The sequence below is a fragment of the Papio anubis genome, chromosome 4 (genome assembly GCF_008728515.1).
Source record: "Papio anubis isolate 15944 chromosome 4, Panubis1.0, whole genome shotgun sequence".
NCBI lineage: Eukaryota > Metazoa > Chordata > Mammalia > Primates > Cercopithecidae > Papio > Papio anubis.
In genome coordinates, this window is record NC_044979.1 from 117,224,528 (window position 1) to 117,249,759 (window position 25,232).

Sequence of the window (25,232 nt, forward strand, 5' to 3'; positions counted from 1 at the left end):
AGCACCGATCACTGGGCTCCAGTGCGAGTTCCTGATTCAGCAGGTCTGGGCTGGGGCCTGAGAATGTGCATTTCTATAGGTGCCCAGGCAATGCTAAGGCTGCAGGTCCAGGGACCACACCTGGAGGCCATCTGGTCAAGGCAATTTGAAAAGGCCACAGAGAGCTTAGTACGGAGTGGACTCACGCATGTTCGTCTCAGGGAAATGCACACACACACACACACACACACATTCACATACACATAAACTCACATACATAATAAACACACACATCCATACATTCACACACAGGTAACAATTACATTATCCACATATATATATACACTCAGATATATTAACAACTACATTCGAAACCTACACACATAACAATTACATACAAGATACATATATTCACATATGTAACATTTATATACATAATATATGCATAGAAACATTCATATTAACAATTACATGACACACATATACACTCACATATAAAGACTACATATCTAATATATACATATATTCACATACATAACACTCGTATGTATGGCACATGTATGTATTCATGTGCTGACACATGTATAACACGTACATATTCATTTGTGTGCATATAACAATTACATGTATAACATGCATGCATGTGTTCGTATACCTATAATTACATGCATAACATGCATGTCTATTCATATACATATAACAACTGCATGCATGTGTGTATTCATATACTTAAAACAATTACATACATAATACACACACACACACACACACAGCAGCAAGGGGAGTGGGCAGGAGCCAGGCTGGGCTAGAAGAGCCAGATCGCTTAGCAACCACACCTGTGAAAAGATTTAACAGGGAGGCCGTGTCCTGATGCAGGGGGAGGGCTGTGCTCCAGGAGACTGAAGACTCCTCTCTGGGACCCTGGGCTCCAGGGGGCACAGTGACAACATCTAAGCAGCCAGGATGGGGCTCTGGCCTGTCCCGGCTGTTGACAGCCCTGCAACCCGCGTCTTTAGACCCGGCACACGGTTTTAGCCCTCTGGTGCCTCTGATGTCCAGGGCTCACCAACAAATCTGAGGGCAAGGAACTGTCTGCAAAGTGGGAGAGCCTCAGCTGCCACCAGGAAAACAGGCTTCAGCCAGGGCCTTGGGACAGGCACACAGCTCTGGGACCACCTGGGCTTCAGCCCCGGGCTCCTGGGGCCTGTGACAAGCCTGAGGAAATCGGTCACAAACCGCATCCTGTCAAAACCAAATGCAAAGACACTCCCCCAAGTCCCCCCACTCCCCCCGCTGCCCCACCCTACCCCCCCGTCGGCGGTGAGTGCTACAGAAGAATGGAGTGAGAGTGGATCACAGGCCTGGGGACACAGCTGAGGCCAGCAAGGACGGCCGGGCAGGCGCCCACCCCGGATGGCCTCAGCTCTTGATGCTGCAACATGTTTTTCAAAGTTTGTCAATATTTTAGGTTTCTGAGTGAGATTTTTTTCATGTTCCTATGACCTCAAATGCATACTGTCCTATTCCAGAAGCGAAGAGACCACACCACGTGACAGCATGAAAAGGAGCATAATAAGGGCACCCTGCCTGTGACCAGGCTTCTGTGACAGGCCTGAGCCCATAGTCCCTCTTCTTTCGTCCGCAGCTAGGTTAGAGAGCACCCCTATGGCCACTGCGTAAAGGAGAAAACTGAGGCTCAGGTCGGCAGGGGGAGAGGGCAGGGCTCGGCCACTCAAGTGATGAGGTTAGAGAGCCGCCCCCATGCCCAATGGCTTAACGAGGAAACCAAGGCTCAGGAGGGCAGGGGGCAAGAGCAGAGCCCAGTCACTGCAGCCAGGATCTGATCTCGACTTCATCAGAGCAGGGAAGCTGCCACACAGGCGCCGCTGGCCGAGCCTGGGGAAGGATGTCCTACTGCACCACAAGACAGAGGCAGTTAGCCACTTCCATGTCTGGAGGTCACCAGGCTCACAACCCAGAAGACTGCCAAATCTCCAGCACAACACCCCAGATTCTGTGTATGGTGAAGCTAGGGGGAGCCAAGGGCAGTAAGCCCTGCCCTGCTTGAGAAGTACGGGCAACAGCACACCTGACAGACATCCACGAGGAACCACGGCGCACCTGTTTCCCTACCCCACCGGGGAGGCCGAACCTGCACACACTTCCCCAGCAGCAAGACGCAGCTTCCCATCTCCCTCCCAGGGAGTCGCTTCTGATTTGCAGTGAGAGAAGAGGGTCCTGTGTCCTACTGTCTAGGCACAGTGAGCCTTTCAGTTATCCTGCAAGCCCTCATTATCCTGCAAGCCCTCAGAATCCTGCAATAAGCCCTCAAAAGCAAAGCTTCACCCCCTTAGCTCCAAAGGGTGGAGGCAAATAAAACACCAGGAGGTACCATGACCTTCCAAGGAGCTGCATTTGAAAAGCAGATAGCAATTTAAATTTGCCTAATCACAAGCCAAACAGAAAGTACTACTGTATTTACAAATCAATCCGATTTGAACACACACACACACACACCCCCAGTATTTGTCAGAGTTGGATGTCAGTCTACAAACCACTATACTACATTGTCCACTGCCACCCGGCGACCCAGGCACCCTCACTATCCAGGTTTTTATCACTAAGACAACAGACTTGTGCTGTCTTCACTTTATAGCCAAGGAAACTCAGCCTGGGGAGATTCGCCCCGAAGGTAACTATTACTGATAGAAAGGCAGCTCCCGCAAAGGCACAGTGGATCTTCTTCTCTAAAAAACCATGCAAATGGCCAGTGCAGCATGGTCAAAGGTCCTCAGAGAGAGCCTTGGGAATGAAAGCTACAGGTCAAAGGGAGGGCATGGATCCTAGAGGAAGCCAAAAGATCCCCAAAGAGGGCCCAGCTTCAAGAAAGGACTTAGTCCCACAGGATAGAACAATGGAGCCAAAGAAATGCAAAGGGCTTACCTGTTCCAGTCGGGCTTGCACACCGCAGGGAATCACCACCTTTCAAAGACAGAAGAAACAGATAAGCAAACGGATTCTCCAGGAAAAAATTAGCATCATAATCAAGCCAGGCTCCCAAAGGCTGAATGAAACTGTCTCTAACCTCACTCCAACCACAAAGCTGTAGCAGATCAAGACTGACAAGATTTAGAGTTAAGAGAGTCCAGGGGTTTGTTCACTTTTGGAAAGTCCCTGTCCTTTTTGCTAATGTCATGGAAACCATGGGACCTCCCCTTCAAGAAAAATGCAAATCACTCATAGATACAAAATTTAGCCCCCACTTGCACAAAGAACTGGTAGACCTCGAGGATGGAAACTTCCGAGTCGGTCCGTGTTTGGGGAACTTGGGAGTGGGGCCCAGAGAAGGAGGTGGAAGGCTCTCCCTGGCAGTCTTCAGGCCCCCACTCCTCCCATCCTCACCCAGGGGCATGCATTCTCTACACAAGGGGCCACTTTTTCTAGAACTATTTCTACAAGTAGAACTGAAAAGAGTCTGAATGTGGCAATGTCGGCGTGGTTATTCCATCCGGCACAAGAGATGGGAGAGGAGACTTTGACTCCATCAGAGTCTCTGAAGACCGAGAGCTCCCTGGGAAAGACAAAGAAAGCAAGGGAGGCGAGGCGGCTCAAACACGGTCAGGAGAGGCAGTTAGTTACAGGCACACGGAGCCACCAGTCCTGCAGGGCAAAGACCCCACCTTGGGAAGGTTCGCCACCACTTACTAGCCACGGGCCCTTGGCCTTTAATCTCTCCGGGCCTCAGTTTCCACATCTGAAAACTACAGGTAACAGTAGTGCCTTCCGGGCAAGGTCACCGTGAGAATTAAGAGACGGCATGTGAGGAGCTCAGAAGAGTGGCTGGCACAGGGCAGGGGCCCCACTCACAGGCACAGAGCTCTCCCTGAGGACAGGGACTAAGGGGGCCAGACTGGCATTGTGCTGCTCTGGGGGGCCCCTCAGGAGCCAGGCGCCAGCAAACAGGATTCGGCTCCTGGTGAGTGACCTCACTCCTTAGCTTTCTCCTGGCACTGCCCCCTCCAGATCCCTGGCACCGGCCTTCTCAAAGAGTTTTCTGAAAATGTGCAATGGAAGGAGAATCTTAGAGAATCTCAGAGATCTGACTAATTGTCCTTGTGGTTTGGCGTGGGTGGTGGCATGACCTTGGCTCTTGCCAGGACAACTATTTATAGCCTCTTGCTTATCTTACGCAGTCCGGTCCTTAGGGAGTATGTGACACATGGTCGTTCCTGTGTCTGGGACACATGATTACTCCACCAGGGCTCTGACTCAGACGGATGTCTGGGGCAGGGGTCCTCTCTCAGGGCCCCTGGCCCCACCATGAACTAGCTGTCCCCTACACACTCATAGCAGCTGGCCAGCAGGAATACACGTTTTCCATTTGTGTCCCCTCAACTACATGTGTGTACATTAAAGTTTGATGAATGCATGAGAGAATAAGTAAACAAATACATGTAAAGCAAAACAAAACAAAACCGGCTTTGGAAACAGAGGGAGTCACAAACAAAACCTTACAGGATGGTGGAAAGAGCCAGACAAGGAGACCCCATGGTTAACAGAGTGGTGTGACTTATCTCCCCCCAAGCATGGTATCTACTCAGCGCACACATGCATCTTGTTGCCTCACTCCACATGTGACATGCAGGCAAGAAATGTGCAAAGAATCAGGGCCCCTGCCTTTCAAACTCACTGTCAGCATTCCTGCAATGGCATATCAAGCGTGACAAAAAGAAATGAGCTATGAAGGCAGGAAAACACAAAGAGGAAACTTAAATGCATATTACTAAGTGAAAGAAGCCACTGTGAAAAGGCCACATACTGTATGATTTCAACTCTGTGACATTCTGGAAAAGGCAAAACTGTGGGACAGTGAAAAGGTCAGTGAAAGGGATTAGAAGGGAGAGAGGAACAGGCAGAGCACAGAGACTCTTTAAGGCCATGAAGCTATTCTGCTTGATACTGTAATGATGGATGCACGTCATTCTGCATTTGTCTAAACCCACAGAATGTACAACACCAGGAGAGAATCCTAATGTAAACCAAGGGCTCTGGTTACTAAGACTGTATCAATATTGGCTAATCAAGTGTAACAAATGTACCACAGGAATGGAAGATGTTTACATATGAAGAGGAAGAAGAGTGTGTCCAATTTTTTTTTTTTTTTTTTTTTTTTGAGACGGAGTCTTGCTCTGTTGCCCAGGCTGGAGTGCAGTGGCGTGATCTCGGCTCACTGCAAGCTCCGCCTCCCAGGTTCTCGCCATTCTCCTGGCTCAGCCTCCCGAGTAGCTGGGACTACAGGCGCCTGCCACCATGCCCGGCTAATTTTTTGTATTTTTAGTAAAGACGGGGTTTCACTGTGTTAGCCAGGATGGTCTCAATCTCCTGACCTCGTGATCCACCCGCCTTGGCCTCCCAAAGTGTTGGGATTACAGGCGTGAGCCACCGCGCCCAGCCTGAGTGTGTCCAATTTTTGTATGAATCTAAAACTCCCTTAAAAATAGTCTATAATACATTTTTAAAATTCATTGTATGGAAGCATGCGTTTGTTGAGACAATGAAAAGAAAAGCCCTGTGCAATGTCAGAAACTTGAGTTTTAAAGACAGCAGTAACTTAAGGATTTGGTCCAAAAGCCAGGTCTGTGTGTTCCCACATCCCTCTATGGCCAGACGGGGTGCAATAACTGCCCACCACCTGGCCTGGCCCCAGGATGTCCTACAGAAAAGGAGAGGTGAGCTGTGTAAGCTGGGACTGCCCGAGTCCCATCTCGCCCCAGATCATCCACGGCTTACATGGCTAAGGGGCTCTGGAATTGGCACGCCCGAACTCCAGCCATCACTTGTCCCCCACATTTTCACTGATAGTCTTCTCCTGCCAGGACTTCACTTGGAAATGAAGAAGACCGGTCCCCAACCCCACAGAGCTTACGGCTCACGTAATAGAAACTGCATAAAATGAATCGTTTGTAAGAAAGTGAGCTGGGGAACAGTGGGGGGTGAGCAGCTCCCAGGTTCTGCAGAGTAAATGGTAGGCAGCCTTGCCCTGAGCCTCCACATTCGCATCCTACCGAACTTAGTCCTCTCTTCCAAGAGAACCGGTCACAGGCCCTACTGTCTGTTTGCATATGTGCTGTTACAAAATACAGACAAAAATGTCTCAGGAAAGAGCTTTTGTGAGAGTGGATTTGCAAATAAAAATGCTCATGGAGCACCAACCAGAGGGAAGGGGGACATTCTAGAGGCAAAGAATTACCTGTTAATAAAGAGAAAACTCATTGTTTCTCTAAGTGCAAACATCTAATTTAGTAAAAACCATGACCAAGTGAACACGGAGGGCACTTGTTCCTTCAATGTGGCTAAAACCGTATTCCAGGACAGGAAGTTCCTGAAAAGAGATTGTATTTCCGTCACACTTTTCCTCTCTTATACTAAGGCAGGTAAGCTGACCACAGACAGAACCATGGGACGAGGCGGCCGGGCTGGGGATGCTCACGCCGGCCTGCTCAGCACCAAGGAACCTATGGGGACTGTGCAGCGCTGCGATCAGCTGCTTTTGCTGGACAGTCAGGTGTCACTTGCTGTTCTTCAGCCTTAGCAGAGGCAGAAGCACAGTGCTTCCGTGGGCAGAGCTGCATCCCCACCAGAGCGCACACAGCTCTCCACTGAGCCTGCTCCGCTGATCTACAGGCTGCCCCGCCTCCCATGCATCAGGAGGGTATCTCCTGTGGATGGAGCCAGGTAAGGGAGTGAGGCACACCTGTTTGCTCTCCTCACTTCAAACTCCAGCTCTGATCACACATTCCCCAGCACTGTGGGGTTCTTTCACTCTTTTCACTGAATAGAGGGAAGCACTGTGGGTTGGGGCCAACTCCAGGTGGGTTTGGCCTTCCTTGGCACAAAGAAGCTGACACTGCTTTAGCACTTATGTTCTTAACATGCCAGTTTGACTTATTCAGAGACAGTGTAGCCACCCAACACTGCAGGGCTGGGAGGGTCCCGGCACACTGCATCCCCTGAGACTGTCCTGCAGATGTTAACCAGGAGCCTCTGAGCTGCGCCTGGCCCCATCAGTGCACCGCCAGCATGACTGGAATGTGTGCGGTGGCATGGCCAAGGGTCTAGGTGGGCACCCACTGGCCTTGCGCTTTGCCTGCTCTGTAACGTGATGCTGAGTGAGCCGCAGGGGCGTGAGAGGATGAGACAAGAACCAGGCAGTCAAGGCGCACTCCCAGGGAGGCCCACGGCTCATCCAATGTGTGGACTCAAATCAGCTAAACATGGAACAGTGCCCCATCTGCAGGTCTTTCTCTGTAGCCCTCACAATAAGGCCAGAGAGCCCCCACTCTGTGTATGAGAAGCTGTGTCTCAGAGATGGCCAGTGCCAGCCATGGGAACTCTCACAGAGACGACGCCAGCTGGTGCCCCAGCTCCAGACTCCTCTCCTGATAGGAGCTGCACCTTCTCATAATGAGCAATTCCCTCAGGGGTTAGGGTGACAAGAGGTGACAACAGTGAGACAAAGAAGGGGGCAGAGCAGCTCCCGTTAGCAGCCACAGAAGGCTGGAGAGAAGGCAGTGGGTCATGGGCTATGGGACAAAAGCCATGGGCTGTGGCATCCCCGGGATCCATCCCTCCCATGGTGGTGGCGAGGGCCCCTCCATGAACCTGTTTGAGAGCCTCTTTATGGCCTGCTTTCGGCTATCCTGGGACCTAATCAACTGTTCCCAAGGAAACCACAAACAAACACTGCTGTGCCCGCCCCACACCTGGCTACGTGGGTGCCTGGGTACACTGGCATCAATAACCTTGTCTCCAAGCCCGCAGGTCCACAGGACAGAGGGGCAAAGGCTTGCCACCACGTCATGACTGTGTCCTTGGGAATGTGAGTGTGTGGGTGAGCGTATGTGTGAGTGTGGGTGAGTGTGAGTGTGGGTAAATTAATAGAGTGAAGTATGGAGTATGAGTAATGGTGAGTAATAGGTATGTAGTGTAGGTGAAGTGTGGAGTGTAGGTGAAGTGTGGGTGAGTGTGAGTGTGGGTGAGTGTGCGTGTGGTGGGGTGTGGTGAAGTGTGAGTGTAGGTGAGTGTAGGTGGGTGAGGTGTGGGTGAGGTGTGAGGTGTGGGTGAGGTGTGGGTGAGGTGTGCGGTGTGGTGAGTGTGGGTGAAGTGTGAGGTGGCAGGTGAGTGTGGGTGGGTGGGGTGTGTGGCGGGTGAGTGGCAGGTGTGGGGTGAGGGTGGCAGGTGTGGGTGAGGTGTGGTGAGTGTGGGTGAGTGTGGAATGGGTGAGTGTGGGTGTTAAATATAAATAAAAATGTAAATATAAATAAAAATGAAAATATAAATGAAATATAAATGTATAAATGCGTAAAATAAATGTAAATAGAAATGTAAATAGAAATATAGAAATGTAAGTAAATGTAAATTAAGTAAATGTAAATGAAATGTAAAGTAGAAATATAAATTAAGAAATGTAAATGAAATGTAAATGTAAATGAAATTAAAATTAAGTAAGTATAAATGAAATGTAAATGTAAAGTAGAAATATAAGTAAGAAATGTAAATTAATATAAGTAAGTAGAAATGTAAATGCTCGTAACTAGAGTATATAAATGTAAATGAAAAATGTAAATGTAAATATAAGTATAAATGCATCTCAATGCTCGTAAAAAGTGTGAGTGTGGGTGGGTGAGTGTGGGTGAGTGTGGTGTGTGTGAGTGTGGGTGAGTGTGGGTGAGAGTGTGAGTGTGGGTGAGGTGTGGGTGAGTGTGAGGTGTGGGTGAGTGTGGGTGTGTGAGGTGTGGGTGAGGTGTGAGTGTGGGTGAGTGTGAGTGTGGGTGAGTGTGAGTGAGTGTGGTGTGGGTGAGTGTGAGTGTGGGTGAGTGTGGGTGTGTGAGTGTGGCTGACTGTATCCATGTGGTGGTGTCTGTGTTTGACTAGGCATATTTTACTGTGGATATCTGAAAACGTATTATTTTGTGTGTAAGTTTGTGATAGTGTTGTGAAGTTTGCGTATGAGTGGATGAGTCAGTGTTGTGTGCATGGGAGTGTAAAAGTGTGATGGGTGGGTGTGAGCGTGTGTGCTTGTGAGAATGTATGAATGTGCATGTTTGAAACTGTGAGTTTTGTAAGTGTGTCTCTGTGTTTCTATGTGCACCTATGCCTCATGTGAGTGTATCGACGTGAGAGTGTGTCTGTGTGTTTCCCTGTGTGTGGGTGTATACCTGTATGTATCTCTGTGTGTTTGTGTGTGTGCACACACAACAAAGCTCAGCCCTGCAGTTCCATCCCCCAAGTGAATGAAAGCACTTCAGCCAACAAGCACATTCTCCCTTAGAAAGTGCTTTCACCCAAGGTGCACCGGTCCCACCACCATCACCCTCAGTGCTGACAGACACAGGGCCTCAGGTGCAGACCTTCCTCAGTAAGGAGTGACATCAACTCTTCAAACCTGAACCAATCCCTCTCTGCTTACTTCTGGGAGATCTAAGTCCTGGGAGAAATGAAGGACAACTCAGTTCTCCTTGTGCTTGATAGACGTTGTTTTCCTTTTGATGAACACAATAAAACTCCGAACTCAGCTTTTATTGTTGTTTCTTATTAAATTTCATTTTGTAAACAGCCATATAGAAAGTGACATTTTTCCATCAGATTCTCTAAAACCGTGTGGGTATAACAGATGCACTACATATTCTGTATAAACATACATATCCTGTATAAAGAGAATAAAGGTAAAATTTAATTCTATCTGTTCCAAATCATCAAAAATTCCAGTCATGGTGGGTCGCGTGAATCAGCTTCCCAGAACCTCACAGAAACATGAAGTAAGGACTGAAGAGACGCCGGGCGCAGTGGCTCAAGCCCGTAATCCCAGCACTTTGAGAGGCCAAGGTGGGCGGATCACCTGAGGTCAGGAGCTCCAGACCAGCCTGGCCAACATGGCGAAACTCCATCTCTACTAAAACTACAAAACTTAGCAGGGCGTGGTGGCGCGTGCCTGTAATCCCAGCTACTCAGGAGGCTGAGGCAGGAGAATTGCTTGAACCAGGAGGTTGCAGTGAGCTGGGATGGTGCCACTGCAGTCCACCTTGGGCGACAGAGCAAGACTCCGTCTCGGAAAAAAAAAAAAAGGAACTGAAGCGAGCACCCTGAAGTGTCAAGTATGCTTTTACACACGCAGCCACTAAAGGGAAATCCTGGAGGCTTGGGCTCCTCTAATCGTTTCTTCCTGCTTGTTCTCCAAGTCATTCTGTCCACAGGTGAAGTCTCTATTCTGGTATCAAGCAGGCCGGGGCAAACCTTGTTCATGTCAGGATTCTGGAGGGGAGGATCAGCTCAACAGTACCAACCCACAGTAATGAAACGCGTTCCACAAATGCACACCACCACATACCACCAGCATTTAGGTGCAAAATAAGCAGAAACTGAGTAGAGACAAACGGGCCAGCCACTGACCTTGCCAAACCTTGCAGACAAGGGAGAAAGCAACTCACTGAGTTAAGTCAAGTACAGAGACATCACCTTATGCACAAGTTCCATCACACATAAAATTACTTTAATCATAATAATTTTAACTCTAAGGTAAGTTGCAAAGATTCAGAAATGAAGTTTCCTTTTGTTTTATCTTAACAAAAACAACTATTTTTAAAGACACTTCATGATGATGGCAAGATGGCAGTACTTTCTTTCCTAAGTCATAAAAACAGTCAGAGGTAACCTACCTCTGAGGCCCTGAACTAGCCAGGGAAAAACAGATACGGATGCCAAATATATGCTGACCACCAGGACCTTATGATATAATTGGGGATTGGGACTCTTCTCTAATCTCTACACCAAGTAGCAGCCTGGTTGCAAGGAGGGTGAAGCTTTTACAAAGGGGTACTTCTGTTATATCACAGCTTTGACTTCTTACATTGTATGTTACTGATCAATAAAAGAGCAAGATCTTTAATTCACCCATTAGTTAAGATTGAAAACGGATGCATTGTTCATGTGTTTGTATTACCATTATTATCGTCTATTATAAGGGCAGGGTGAGGAGAATAATCACAAAAGGAAAGTCCGCTCATTCCCAGCGCTGACACTGACCCAAGTGTTTTATCTGCTTAGATAACCAACAGTCTTAGCTCGGGTGGGGGGCGGCTGCCGTAACAACATACCACAGAACGCGCAGCCGTTTATCCTCCCGTAGCCCTGGAGGCTAGCAGGCTGAGAAGAAGATGTGGGCAAGGTAGTTCCTCCTGAGGCCTCTCTCCCGGGCCTGCAGATGGCCACCTTCTCCCGTGTCCTCACATGGCCATTCCTTGTGTGTGTCTGTGTCCTGGTCTTTCTAAGGACACCAGTCATACTGGATTAGGCCCACCCTAATGACCCTATGTTAACCTAATTACCTCTTTAAAGCCCTTATCTCCAAATCCTGCCACATTCTGAGGTTCTGGGGATTTGGACTTCAACATTTGAATTTGGGGGAATAAAATGCAACCCCCCAGCACTAACAATCAAAGGTCTGATAGGACCAGTGGAGACGTCAGGTCGACACAGCACGTTCTGGGCACACCAACAGGAGCTGGGTCCCCCAGGTGAGGCCGGGGGCTCCTGACAAGCCAAAGGTGGCCTTACTCATCATTCAAAGATGCTCTTCCAATGGTGCCTGGGGACAGGGGGCTCCGTGGAGGGTTGAAGAGAGGCCTAGGGTCAGACTTTCAACACAAGCCTGCAAACAACAGCAGATCTATACAAAGAACGGCAGTACAAAATGAGGACATTCGAGACTTTATTAACTTTCTTCCCTTCCTTCAAGAGCTTGCCCTAACTTTGCTTCTGTGTCTCTTTTGTCAGGCTTGACCCTGGAATCCCTAATTAGGTTCACATTCCTCAGGAAGCTCTGTTATCCCACTAAGCGTTAAAGCCCAATTTGGCCTGCTCTAATCCCCATGAGAAAACACCCGCCCAGCAGACGCAATTAAACCTTCTCAGCCTGCGGGCTAAGAACGGACAGAAGCGGAAGAGAAAGAGAAGGAAAATTCCTGGAATAGGTCATTATATTTTTCCTTACAGTTAACAGGCAGCTAGTGAAGATCATGTCTGTGGCACAGTAAAAAGAAAAAAGAAAGGCCCAGTCTTCCCCAGTCCTTGGCCTCGGCTTGGTCTCGGCTCTCCTCACCTCTGGGGGTCTCAGTTTCCCTTTTCAATCCAGCTCTATAGAATCTAATAATTTTTAGAGAAAAGAGTTGTGCCCCTATCCCAGATGGGCTTAGCTGAACCTTTTGGAACCTTGTTTTTCATTCCTTTACTTAGGCTGTGTAGCTGTTTAACATTGGCTACCTTTACCCACTTGAGGCCCATGACCCACAAGGCAGGCCAGGCCTTCCCTGGCCTCAGGCAAACAAGTTACCACTGGTAGGGAATATAATAGATTTAAAGCAAAAGCATAGTATCCTGCATCCATTATGTCACCATTATTTGTCTCAGATCAGAAATCAAATGTGAACCTACTGTTGGAACAATGTCCAGGGGCTTCTCAAAGTGGCTGAAAAGTACACTTTCAGGATCACTTGCATGCTGTAGACACAAGTCCCAGCAAAGGGCACAGGACAGGATCGCTCGGGGGCCTCAACGCTTTCCTGCAGTGAGTCTGTCTTACAAGACCAGGGCTGAGCAGAGAGGCCAAGCATCTCATGGTGCAGCAGAGGCCCACAGAGGCAGAATCAGCATCTACAGACCCCCGAAGGCCGACACTTACCACAGTCCTAGGCCTTATCTTTTTAAAAAGAGAAAGAGGACATCTGGTGATTGAAAAAAAATGCTAGTGGCTTGCAAAAGAACAGGAAGAAAAACTCATAAATCATAAATCCAACTTAACTGCAGAAAGATTAAAAGGTAGTACTGAGTTGTTGAACAGTCTCTTTATTGGAGCATTATAATGCCAAGGGCCAAGATTTCACTGCATCAACATTACTGGATCCATTTCCACAAGGAAAATCCGGGTCCCAACTCATGCAGTCCTCACCAGCTACATCTGATCAGCCTACAATTCTCACCGGCCACCTATAATTAATAATAAAGTAATAAAGTACTGACACTGACATTTGTGAGCAATTTACATTTTAATTAATTAGAAGAGACGGATGATTACCTCTACAATAATATCCCTGCATTCTATAGTCTGAATTAGTTTAGTAGGTTGTGTTTTCAAAGACGGTGGCATCACACAAGGTCTTCTGTAAAGGAATTCTGCCATTCCCCCATCAAGAGGTAGAGTCTGTCCCTGCTCCTCTTGAATCTGGGCTCATCCTGGGTTTGCCCTGTGGCCTGCTGTGAGCAGTAGAATATGGCAGAACTCTGAAGCCTGGCCTTAGACAGCTGCAGTTGCCACCTTCACCTGGAGCATCCCATTCTTGGGCCCAGCCCCCATAATGAAGGGAAATCTGAATGGCTGCACAGAGACACCTACAAGGGGGCACCAAGGTGCCCAGCGCCAACCATTGGAAACGGGCATGAGGGCGTTTATGACCTTCTGGCCACCCTGTCCCCCTGATAGCACCACATGAAGCAAGCACTGCCCAGCCAACTCACGAATCCATCACAATTTGTTGGTTTCAGCCACTGAGGGTACAGGGGATTTGTTAGGCAACAACAGGGAACAGAAATATTGTGTGCCCAGCAATGCACACAGCCCCAGCATGCCCAGACGAGTGTGCCGGGCACCGGAATGCCATCCTTCAGTGCTGTGTGTCGGAAAGTGGAGGGAAGGGGCTCGACATCAGCACTTGAAAAAGCAAACAGCAGCAGTGAAGCCATGAGCTGTCACAGACGAGGAGATTTCAGCCGCCGATGGTGGGGGCAAGAGGCTGGCAGAGAGCAACCGTGGCTTCAGCGTGAGGCTGGCAGACATGACCCAGGACACCAGCCAGTGGGTGGAGAGGCAGAGAGGCAGCCTCTCGTTCATCTACGCTGCAATTCACCAAAAAACACATCAGGCTGAACGTGCACGGTATGTGGTGGTGTTGAATATAAGCTTCGGTTTTAAACGAACATATATTGTAAACCATATATATACTGTTTCAAGCCCCAGAGTGACTGGACAGAACCGAAAAAGCTCTGCCTTTGCATCCAGAGACTGAAATTCGGGCACGCCCTCTGCTTCTCCCAGCTGGCTCTGATGAATTTACGGAGACTGTCCTCTGTGAACTCAATTTTCCTCCTCATCTGTGAAATAGGGATAATACTACATCACAGGGTGGATGTGAACCTCAAGATCACAGGAAAGTCTTGACAAAGAGACTATATCAAATATACACTATTAGATTGGAATGGGGTAAGAGGGGACCACACGGCCTTTCAAAGACAGCAGCATAGCCACCAAAGGCCATCTCGGCCAGCCATACAGACTTTGCCTCTCTCCTGACACACAAACTCCGTATTGTTCAGACTAGGCATTTCCGGAGACAACTTTCTGATGATGAGGCTGTAGCAATGAGACTGAATCGTGATAATACTTAACCAGGGCAAAACAGACATGTCCCTCACCCCGCCCTGTTCACCTGGAGGAAGGCAGGGAAGAACCAGTGCCTGGGACCACAGGGCTGAGTGGGATAGTGAAATCCGAGAGTCGCATCCTACAGAGATGGCCCGGGATCATGTTGATGTGTGCATGGGCCCATCAGTCACAGCCAGTTCCTGAGAGCGATCCTACAGGCTCCTAGAAGGACGGGTCCGAATGCCATGCTTGACACCATGAACATCCGAAACCACTGAACTGGAGGTCTAAGCAAATAAAGGAACGCTTTTGGATTTTGCTTTGATTTATTCATGCTTAACATGCAAGTTAAAATACTTGACTCTGAAGAAGCTGTATGGGCCTACTGAATGGGGACCTTAATTACTGGCACCAGAAATGGCCCCCTTTCCAACTGTGTGCCAGCGATCCCTAATCCCACTTACGAATGACACGGAGTCATCATCTCATATCCACCCTACGCTGGCTTTCTGTCATGGCTCTGGCAACCCCACAGTGAAGGTAGCCCCTTACCACAGCACTCTGTTTGGCCAGTGGCAGGAAGGCTGGGTTTGGGCCCCATGTGTCTGATGCGCAGGCCATCATGGAAGACACAGCTGCCTGCGGGCAGGCTACCCCACCTGCCATACTGTAGATTCCAGGGTCTGGCACTGTCGACTCCTCGCACCTGATCTCTTCTTCTCCTCTGTCCTCATCTGCAGCTAACATGGTCCAGGCTCAACTCCCTTGCCTAACCCCACGTCCCATCCATAAGCCTCAGCCCAGGCTGCTCCCTCTGCCTGGAAAGCCACCTGCCCACCTCCTACTGGGCAGGTGCTTGTGCTTCAAGGCCCAATGGCAAGGCCCCTTCTTCAGAAGACATACAAACAAGATGTGCTTTTATTTCTGCTTCAAGAGAAGAGCACAGAAATGTTATGACCCTCTGCTCCTGTGATTTTGCAATACCCTCTTCTTATTTCAAAGGAAAAGGTCCAAGGAGGCAGCAACACTAAAACAAAGCACAGTTTTCAGAGGCTTTTAAAATGAGGGGTGGGTGCCACATCCACCAGGGAGCAGGCAAGCAGATGTCTGTATTTTCAACCAAGCCAGCCTCTTGCTGGGAAAGGCGGGGTTCTGGTCACGGGGTTCCTGAGCAGGAGGGGGTCCCACTGCCTGTGTGAGCCGAGGCTCTGTCATCAGGACGGCACTGAGCTCACAGGGAGCAGAGCCTCGGGCGATGACATCAGCTAATGCCACCCCCAACTCCTGCTTCTTGGGGGTCTGCGGCCATCTGAAGTTTCCATATGAAATCAGCAGCAGGCTCTTCACATCAAGCCCTGGCTTCCACTGACCTGTTGCTAATGACAAGGCAGAGGAAGTGGTCACCCCTAGGGAGGGGATCGCAGGATCTCAAATAAAACGGCCCTCCAGAGTGAAGCGCAGGGCTCTGACAGTCAATGTTCAGTGGTCATCCATAAAGAAAAGGAATAGCACAAATAAATGAGCTGGTCACTTCTCCAAACTTTGGGTCAGTTGTCTCAACCTCTTATTCATTCATTGCAGAATGGCATGTCAAATATCACACTTTGGGGCACTCAGAGATGAGAAAGAATTAGTAGTTGTCTTCGAAATTCAGTTTACAGTGGAAGAAAAGGTACAAACACAACAGTTATTCAGAGAAGAAAATGGCAAATTCCACAAAGGGGGGCACCAAAGAAATTTTCCCTGAAGTACATTTTGACAAGAGTGTTTAAGAATAACATGATGAATAGTTTGGGTTTTACCAACTGTCCTTTGATCTAAAGAAAGCTGACAAGAAAGGAAAACATGAGAAACCCTAAGAGTTCACAACTTATCAAATCTTTTAAAATTAAGCATTGGGCTGCAAATGGCCAACTGGCTAAGTCTAATGTCCACATAAACATATTCCACGAAACCCAAACTAGTTCCTGCTGGTCTGAAGCTAAACTGCTACCCTTGTTCACAAAATCTTGATAATGGCATTCCATTTAACTCTAATGTCCACATAAACATATTCCATGAAACCTAAACTGGTTCCTGCTGGTCTGAAGCTAAACTTCCACCCCTGTTCACAAAATCCTGCCAATGGCATTCTTCTCTGCCCAGTGTCTCCAATTCAAAACCTAAGAATTACTCATGAGCCGTGCCTCTGACCCACCGGGTGGGTACGCCAATCCTTACAGGTCTACCTTTAAAATGCCCACAAGTCTACTTCCTACTGACCCCATCCGTTGTTCAAGGTTGGGCCACCCTAGCTCTTGCTGGGCAGAGCTAAGTTTTCTAACCAACCTCCTAAGGTTCAATCGACTCCCCTCCAAGTGCTTTTTATAAGTAAAGAACCTTCTGAAAAAACAAAAGGTTTCAGATGAAGATTCTGAAAGCAGAATTTCTCACATCACAGTATTGCAACCATTCAGCCATTCTGTCCACTCCTTGTGAGTTAATTATTCTAAAGACCTTCTGAACAGGGGGCAGTTTCCAGTGACAAGGGAGGGTTAACAGCCCAGATCTTTGCACACAGCTTTATTAAGAAAAGAAGTGAAGTCTGCGGGCTTCGGAAAGTTCCAGGGTAATTTGGAGTTGAGGGTGCACAGACACACACAGTGCGCAGAAAGGCAGGAGTTGAAATGCCTAGAAACACACAAAAATGAACTCCCCCAGCTGCTCCCAAGAGGCGGAGAGAGGGCGCCCCTCGAGCTATTTCCGTGCTTGACGGAAAATGGGAGTAGGCACTTCCTGAATCCCTGCCTAAAATTAACTGCTTTACAAAAGGGGGGAAGGGGAAATCCATGGTAAAACAAGTTTTATTTTACAATTCAAAATCTGGAGGTGGGGATTTGAATGCTTCGTTATGGGTTTTGGCTCCGCTGATAAAAATGTGGTTGAAAAAAACAAGAAATGGGTGCTTTACTAGGAAATCTACCCTTCAGAAGTAGCCCCACAAAAATAAAGCCAGCGGTTTGATTAAAAACGTTCTTCTCCTCATGGAACATGAAGCCACGTCTCAATGAGAGGCGTGAAGGCACACACACAGCAACACTAGTGCGGTGGCCAGAGAGCACAGGCTTCAGTGCCGCACATCAACTAAGCGCCTGTCGTGTGGTCTAGGGGGCTGAGACTCACCAACACACACGCTGACAACATGAGGGGGCAGTGTCTGGGGGAAGGGCTACACAAGGCAGAGTGGGGTGTCTGGAAGTATGGTGGGCACAGGGCCATGGCCCCCGCCTTGAGGACAAGGCCTGTAGAGGTCTCTCCTAGCCTGACAGCGATGGTTATGTCCCAGCAGGGGCGGGCTCCCAGCACCTCTCCCAGCCTGAACTCAGGCTCTGGAAGACCTGGGTTTGAACGGGTCATAGAGAGAATGCCTCAGGAACAAGATCCCACTGGGAACATACACTCAGAGCCAGAATGCAGTCTCCCAGCCAGAGCCGGGGCCCAGGACTGCCAGAAAGTCCCGGAGATAAGCTTCTGCAGAGATGACACTGCTAGATGCCAGGGCAGGTGGCATCCATGTGGAAGAATGACCATAGTAGAAATTTTAAAAAGATGCACTGCATATGGTGTGTAAACATTCAAAGAGAACAGGCAGTTCCACAGCTCCCTGACTGCTGCACACCTTCCTCCTCCATCTCAGCAGAGGGAAGGGTAAGGAGAGACCACTCGGAAAAGCAGTGGAGGAAACCACACACATTATAACAAGTGGATTTCTAGCCTGGGCAGAGCCAGAGTCAGGGTCAGAGAGGAAGAGCTGTGATCCAGAAGGAGTAGATGGTGCCACAGGGCCGGGGAGAGGCCCCGATGCCGCCCAGCCCAGAAGGCCAGAGGTGAAGAGGCCCTGGATTGAGAAGCGGGGAGGACCCCAGTGAGCCTGGAGGAGGGGTGACGGGATAACAGGGGGAAGCATAGATTATAGACTCTGAGCAGTTCAAAAACTGAATGGTGGTCTGAAAAAATAGGTAGTAAGAAAAGCACGTCAGAAAAAGGAAATCACTGAACAGAATGTGAGCTCACACAGGGGAATGCAGAGTTTGGGGTCTTCTAGAAAGGGGCCAAGGGCTACTGCAGATGGCAGCCAGAGTCAGCAGAAAGAGCGCCTGGGGCCACATGTGTAGAAGAAGGGACATTTCCCCTGTGACCAGAGCTGATGGGCAGGAGGTGCTGGAGCTGAACGGGGCATTTGCAGGAATGTTTCAAGCTGATTAATGTCAGGCTGGTAGCTTGGAAGCAGGTGGGGGGAGGGGAGGTATTTTCACCGGGGGAGTCAGCAAAGGCTGTCAATCAGCCCACTGCACCCCCAGCAGGGTATAAACCCTCATCTGCACACCGCCGGCCAGAATCTGTTTCAAGAGAAGCGGGAGTAAAAGCGATGGTGGCCACCGCAGACAGAGGCTGAGTGGGAGAGTCCACGCACACGCAGTACAGAATGCCAGGCACAGGTGAGAGAGGAGGCGGAGGGCTGGGGAGGCATCTGGACCTGCTCGTCAGGGGCTTGTGGGAAATCACATCAGAAGCCCAAGACCAAGCAGGCAGAGACACCTGCAGCACCCGGCTCTGCCCTAGGCCCGGACATCGTGGCTGCAGCAATGTGGGCCAGGACTACGGAAGTCCTCCGTGGGGTTAGCCAAGGCAGGGTGAGCCTGTGCAAATGCAGGAGGCTGGGGGGAGTAGGAAGAAGGGCAGCCAGTCAGGGGAAAGGTCACAGAGCTGGCCAGAACCAAGGCAGCATCGAGCAAGAGGCACTTGGATTCCAGTGTCAGAAAATATTAAGCCCACGGCTCTGCCATTAGCCATATGGAACCACTTTCAGGTGGGCCCAGGCTAAGTCTGAGGCACTAATTAAGCCCACTAAATGGAATTCATTTGCTTGAAAGAGCACATCCCATTCTCAGAAGAAAATTTAGAAAATATATGTACTTTCTTGTCATTTAACAATTAATAAATAAAATGCATAGTGATTTATGCTAGCGGTAGGCAACATTTCATGAAATAAATCTGCTAGAGTCAGTGCCACAACTGCAGAAAGAGTAGTTTCCAGCAACTGACACTGTAGACATCTACATCTAATACAATGATGCAAATTAAGGTATTAAAAAGGGAAAAGAGCACTCCTGCAGAAGCCACTAGGCCCTGTGCTTGCGGAGCTGTTGAATTCAGTTCTCAACAGTCCTTTTAGTAGGGGTTAATTCCTGTTTTATAGAGGAAGAAACTGAAGCCTAAGGTCACATGGGTGAGACAAAGCAGAGTCAGGATTCAGACCCAGGTCTGTTATTCATTCTTCTCTTTTATGAGTCCTCAAAGTTTCGGAAGCTGCTTCTGAGAGCTACACATGCAAATTTCTATTTTGTACTTCTGTTCTCCCAAAGAGGCCGGGCAAGAGAAAATAAGTAATCGCCTAGTACAGAGTTTCACGTATGGAGCACACGCACACGCACACACGCACACGCACACAGAGCAGGAAATGTTCACCGCATGCTCTTTTCTTTTGTTTTTGTTTACATTGGAGTGACATGTGCCCATGGATGCCTGGCCTTGCTGCTCTGTCCCCTGCCCCTCGAGCTATATAGGGTTCCCTGCAGGCCTGGGCTCCCCACCTTGGTCTATCTGACCCAGTCAGGGCAGTCACTCAAACATTCATTACTGTCACCATGAAAGCGGCATCTGTTTTGAATTCAGGGGCCTCATCTTCTCTGGGTGTCCCACTCCGTCATCAGAGCCTGGCTGCATTGAGGTCAGCTGGTCCCTTCTCTCCCCCGTGACCCCTGGTAAACAGATACCCAACAACATCCTGCGGGATGGGGGTGGGGAATGAACCTTAACCAACAGCACGCTTGCCCAAATTATTTCTCAAGCAATGGAGAGTCTGTAGGGAGAGCTTCTTTCTCAGGTTAGAACTGGTCTACAGACACAGAGGTGGGGTTCAGAAGAAGATTTCCAGGGCACCTCAAAAGCCCTAGTTTAATCAATAAAACACACTTGCAGCCATGGGGTGCCCTTGCCAATAGCCTCCTACCCTCCCATGTAACTGCAGTGCCATGGAAAGTTACCCTCATTTCACAGATGCCGAGAGTCAAGGCAGACAGGCCTGGCCTGAGCCACGTGCAGGACGCAGGGACCCACATTCTCCCTCCAGCTGCACCTTCTGGCCTCCTGCCCAGGGGACAGATACAGATGCTGGCTGCAAAGCTGCTAATTAGGTTACGGGCCGCATAGTTAAAATGATGTGGCAAATAGGTGCAGATTCATTCCAAGTATGTGTTGTTTTATCTGTTACAACACAATGTGGAATGAAAACTGGTGATTCAGAGAAAACACAGGATACATTTTAAAATTATATTATTTATTTAAGACAAATATCTTGTTTCAAAAGATTATAATCCTCTTTTGGCCTCTTTTTGGGGCAAGGCTAGGACTTCCTACACAAACAGAAGCTTACACTTATGCCGCACTAAAAAACAAACCTGGCATCACAGGGCAAGAACTACACTCATAACCAGACAGCCAACATGGTCCCGTCAGCCTGGCCAAAAGTCACCACCAGTTTCAAAGACCTGCTTCCTCTGGTGTAAAATGGCGAACCCAGTGACTTCCCAGCCTGTGGAATGTCACCATAAAGCCCCGCAGATGCCGAGACGGTGCAAGCAGCAGAGCCCCAGAAAGCAAGGCCCCGAGCTGCTGGCAGCTGGCGTCGCCCGGCTGACGCACTTCCTTAGTTGACAGTGGCTTGGTCCTGTTGTCCACCTTCGAGTCCAAGAAAGGCCTAGAAGTCCACAATCAATGCCCCCGATTGGGGCTCAGATTATTTGGGATTTAAAAACCTTAATTCTTTTGTACAAAGTGTAACTGTGCTGACACGAAAAGCCACACGTGGCTTGCTGACTTTGAGAGTGAGCCTAGAGCCCACGCTGTGGCTTTGACTGGCGGGACCCACACAGTGGGGCCACTCCCCAGACTCTGGGAGTCAGGAATAATAGTTCCCAGTAGAAAAAGAGACACAGGTATAAACATGCCTCTAGTAAGGTGTTATGTGTGAAGTGACTTTCTAATTAAAATGACTCAAAAGAAGATTGGTGAGGACAGCCTATCAGAAAAGGGATCTTATAGGAAAAGGAATAAAAGTGTCCTCAAAAAGAGCAGAATTTAAGGACGCTTCATGGTTCTTCTGACAGTAGTGACAACTAGCAAAAAAGAAGACAGACATGGAAGCCACCGGTCAGCATCCACCTTCAGTAGGCGAATGGAGGGTAAACTGTGGCACATCCAGAAGACGGGGTGTTGTTCAGCTGAAAAGAAATGAGCTATCAAGCCAAGAAATGACAGGGAAGAAATTTAAATGCATATCATCAAGTGAAGGAAGCCCATCTGAAAAGACTACACATGTATGATTCCAACCCTACGGCATTCTGGAAAAGGCAACACTATGAAGACAGTGAAAAGGTCAGCGGCTGTCGGGGTGCAGGAGAGAGAAGCGCAGCACAGAGGATTTCTAGGGCAGCGAAACTACTCCGTACGGTACTGTCATGGTGGACGTGACTTATGATGCACCTGTCCAAACCCATGGAATGTACAACACCCAGAGTGAGCCCTAACGTGGACTGGGGACTCATCAATACTGACTCACCAATTCTAATAAACGCGCTGTTCTGGTGCGGCGATGCTGACAGCAGGAGAGTCTGTGTCTGTGTGTGTGAATATGTATGCGTGTGTACACGTAAGCACATGTGTGTGAGCCCTCAGTTCTTTCTCCTCAATTTTGCAGCAAATCTGAAACTGCTCTAAAAATAACATCTTCTCATTTTAAAAACCATTTTAAAAGCTGTCAAACATTAACACACACACAAACACACATACACACACACACACATACACACACACACACACACACACACACACGGCAAACATAGGTGGAGACCTGCAATCATCTGGCAGAATCAGACTCTCACTTCGTCCTATTGGGCTGCAGGCAGAAGCTCCCTGCAGACAGCAGGCTGCATCTGGGTCCAGCTCTGTGCACGGCCGAGAGCTACACTCAGGAAATGTCTGCTGAGCTGGCTGGCTTAAAAATTAACTGCCCCCGCCCTTAGAGCAAGAAGTGGGGAGGGAGGAGGAGGGACGCCCGTGTAAACATTCACTGAGATGGCAGAGAGAGGCAGAGCCCGTGCGGGCCACGTGAGCTGGGGCAGGACCATCGCAGGCTTTGGCAAGAGGTGCAACTGCTGAGTCCCAGCCCTGTCACCTGTAAGAGGGAGCAGAACAAGCCTCCTCAGAGAGAAGTGTGATGAGTAAATGACAGAGCGCATCTAAAGCATTCGGCAGGGTCCTGCAGATCCCTCAACAGCGCTAACTGAGTGGTCTTCCTTCTGCACAGGATGAACAAGGTGAGATGTATCTCATGACACCCCTAAAAATCCTATGCTCAGATGAAGAAGCTGAGTTCAGGGGGAGCAACCATGCTTCCTGAAGCTATCGTAGAGGGTACAAATAGGAGCAGGAAAGAGACACACTCACAAACAACAAAAGAGCTTTCACACACAGGGCCAGGGATTTTCCTTTTGGTTATGCAAAATGTATTGGTCCTGGCTAGGCTCAGTGGCTCACACTGTAATCCCAGCACTCTGGGAGGCCAAGACGGGTGGATCACTTGATGTTAGGCATTTAAGACCAGCCTGGCCAACATGGTGAAACCCCGTCTCTACTAAAAATACCAAAAAAAAAAAAAAAAAAAATAGCCAGGCGTGGTGGCACACGCCTATAACCCCAGCTACTTGGGAGGCTGAGGCAGAAGAATCCCTTGAACTCAAGAGGTGGACGTTGCAGTGAAAGATCACACCACTGCATTCCAGTCTGGGTGACGGAGGGAAGAAGAAAGAGAGAAAGAGAAAGAGAGAGAGAGAGAGAGAAAGAAAGCGAGAAAAGGAGAAAGGGAGGAAGGGAGGAAGGAAAGAAAGGGAGGAAGGAAGGAAGGAGGGAGGGAGGGAAGGAAGGAAGGAAGGAAAAAAAGGAGGGAGAGAGGGAAGCAGGGAGGATTTATTAGTCCTTGTTACTAACAAATTCAGATCATTCGTTCCCAGTGAAGACCATATGAAAAAAGGCCACTACTTACACCTTTTGGGGAGGTCAAAGCTGACACCCCAACCTTAAAAGCTGTGGCAATGAGCATCGCCAGATTCAGTCCTCCACCAAGAGCCCAGGGAGCACCAACCCTGCTGAAGGTGGGGATGAGAGCCTGCAGCCTCCGTGGCCTGTGTGCTGGCAGGAAAAACAGGCCTCTGCCATGAGCTGAGTGGAGCTAGCTGGTGGGATGCTGGAGAGTGGAGGCTCTGAGGCCACAGACAGGGTAAGGTCTGGACATGGAAGGTGAAACAGGCTCAGAGAATGCAGTAACCGAGAGCTCAGGATCAGCAAAGCAGCGGCTCCCACAGCCTCCCTCCTTGTGCACAGGTGAGAAGGTCCAAAACAGAAACACACAGCTGCAACAGCGGAGGCCCCGGCAGGGTTGCAAAGAGCTATGGGAACTGGGGAGAGATACTGTCCCTGCTCAGTGTCTTGTGGGAGGACTGGGAGTCTCGGACAAGATGCTATGGACGTAAGATGAGCAGAGCCTTTACGGGGAAGAAGAGGCCTGAGCCATGCGGGAGTCAGAGAATTCTCAGGCATCACTTCGTGAGAGAGAAACAGAGAGGCAGCCCAGGAGAAGTGAGCCCCAAGCCAAGCGGGAGAGATGCTCAACCCGTGTTTTAGAGAAGTTGGCCCTGGAGCTGGAGTTCACAAGAGGCATAGTAGGTTCTGTAGGCATATGAGCAAGGTGGGCTAGAGTCACCCACACAAACCTCAGCTCCATTTCTGACACGTGAAGATGGTAAAGCACCAAAAAGAACACATGGAACAGCAAAAATCAGAGCTTTGAAATGCAACACCCATGAATTCTGGGCCTCAGAAGCCAAATGACAATAGGCAAGTTGTTTCATCTCCCTGGGGTCTCCAGGTTTTTCATCAGACAATGGGGAGAGGGGACTGGACAAGTCAGTCCCTGGGACCCAGCAGTCCCGTATCCCACTGCACGGCAGCTGCTGCTCCTCTTAGCATGCAGAGTAGTGATCTGAAGATGAAGGTTAACTGCCAGACATAAGTTAATGGTTAAAACTTATCAGTTAGGCCACTGAGTGTCTGTAGACGCCCAGCATGAATGTCTAGGGACAGTTTCTGAAGAAGTCATAAACTCTAGTTCCCGTGTTTTCCATGGAAGGGGACCAAGTCTTTGCCCTGGGCCTATCTGGTGGAAGTGACAAAGCTCCTACATCAACCGCAGCCAGGACATGGGGATCCCTGACGGGAGAGCCCAGCAAAGGCCCCCAGGGCAGCAGGCGATGAGGGCAGCAGGGGGTTCCGCTGACTTCCCCAGGACCTCCTGTAGTCTCAGCTTAAAAAGAGCAGCAAGTCTATCACAAAGTTCTCTCCCTCAACCACCAAGCTGGAGAGCGGAGGAAGGCTCCTGGCTTGGCAACTGCCCAGACGGAGCACCGGGACAGTGGAAGAAGACGCCAAGGCCACCTGCAGGAGCTGAGAGGCTGGACAAAGCCTGGGACCTCTCTCCTCTTGCTGCATTCTCCTTCTACAGACTCAGCAACACCAGCACTCCTGTACTTTATATCCAAGAAGGGCGCAAACCAAGGCATGTGCAGAGACAGAAACGGTGAGCTGGACCTTCGCAGCCAGGCTGCAAAGGCTGAGGATGAGCCAG

At 49.3% G+C, this 25,232-nt stretch overlaps 1 protein-coding gene across 15 annotated transcripts in view; it reads right to left on the reverse strand.

Annotated features, from left to right (window-relative positions):
* TNS3 (tensin 3) overlaps positions 1 to 25,232 on the reverse strand; it is a 309,033-nt gene that overhangs the window by 200,548 nt on the left and 83,253 nt on the right. For 11 of the 15 annotated variants that reach the window (XM_031665397.1, XM_031665393.1, XM_031665405.1 and 8 more), the window contains one exon: positions 2,923 to 2,961. The exons of 1 other annotated variant lie outside the window; for it this stretch is intronic. Coding sequence is in view for 2 of the 14 variants with exons in the window: in XM_031665393.1 (XP_031521253.1) it covers positions 2,923 to 2,961 (39 nt within the window). In the remaining 12 variants the exon portion in view is untranslated. Of the gene's footprint in view, positions 1 to 2,922; positions 2,962 to 3,064; positions 3,144 to 3,684; positions 4,098 to 25,232 lie in introns of those variants that run through there. 3 more of the 15 variants (XM_031665400.1, XM_031665398.1, XM_031665404.1) reach the window with 3 other exon arrangements.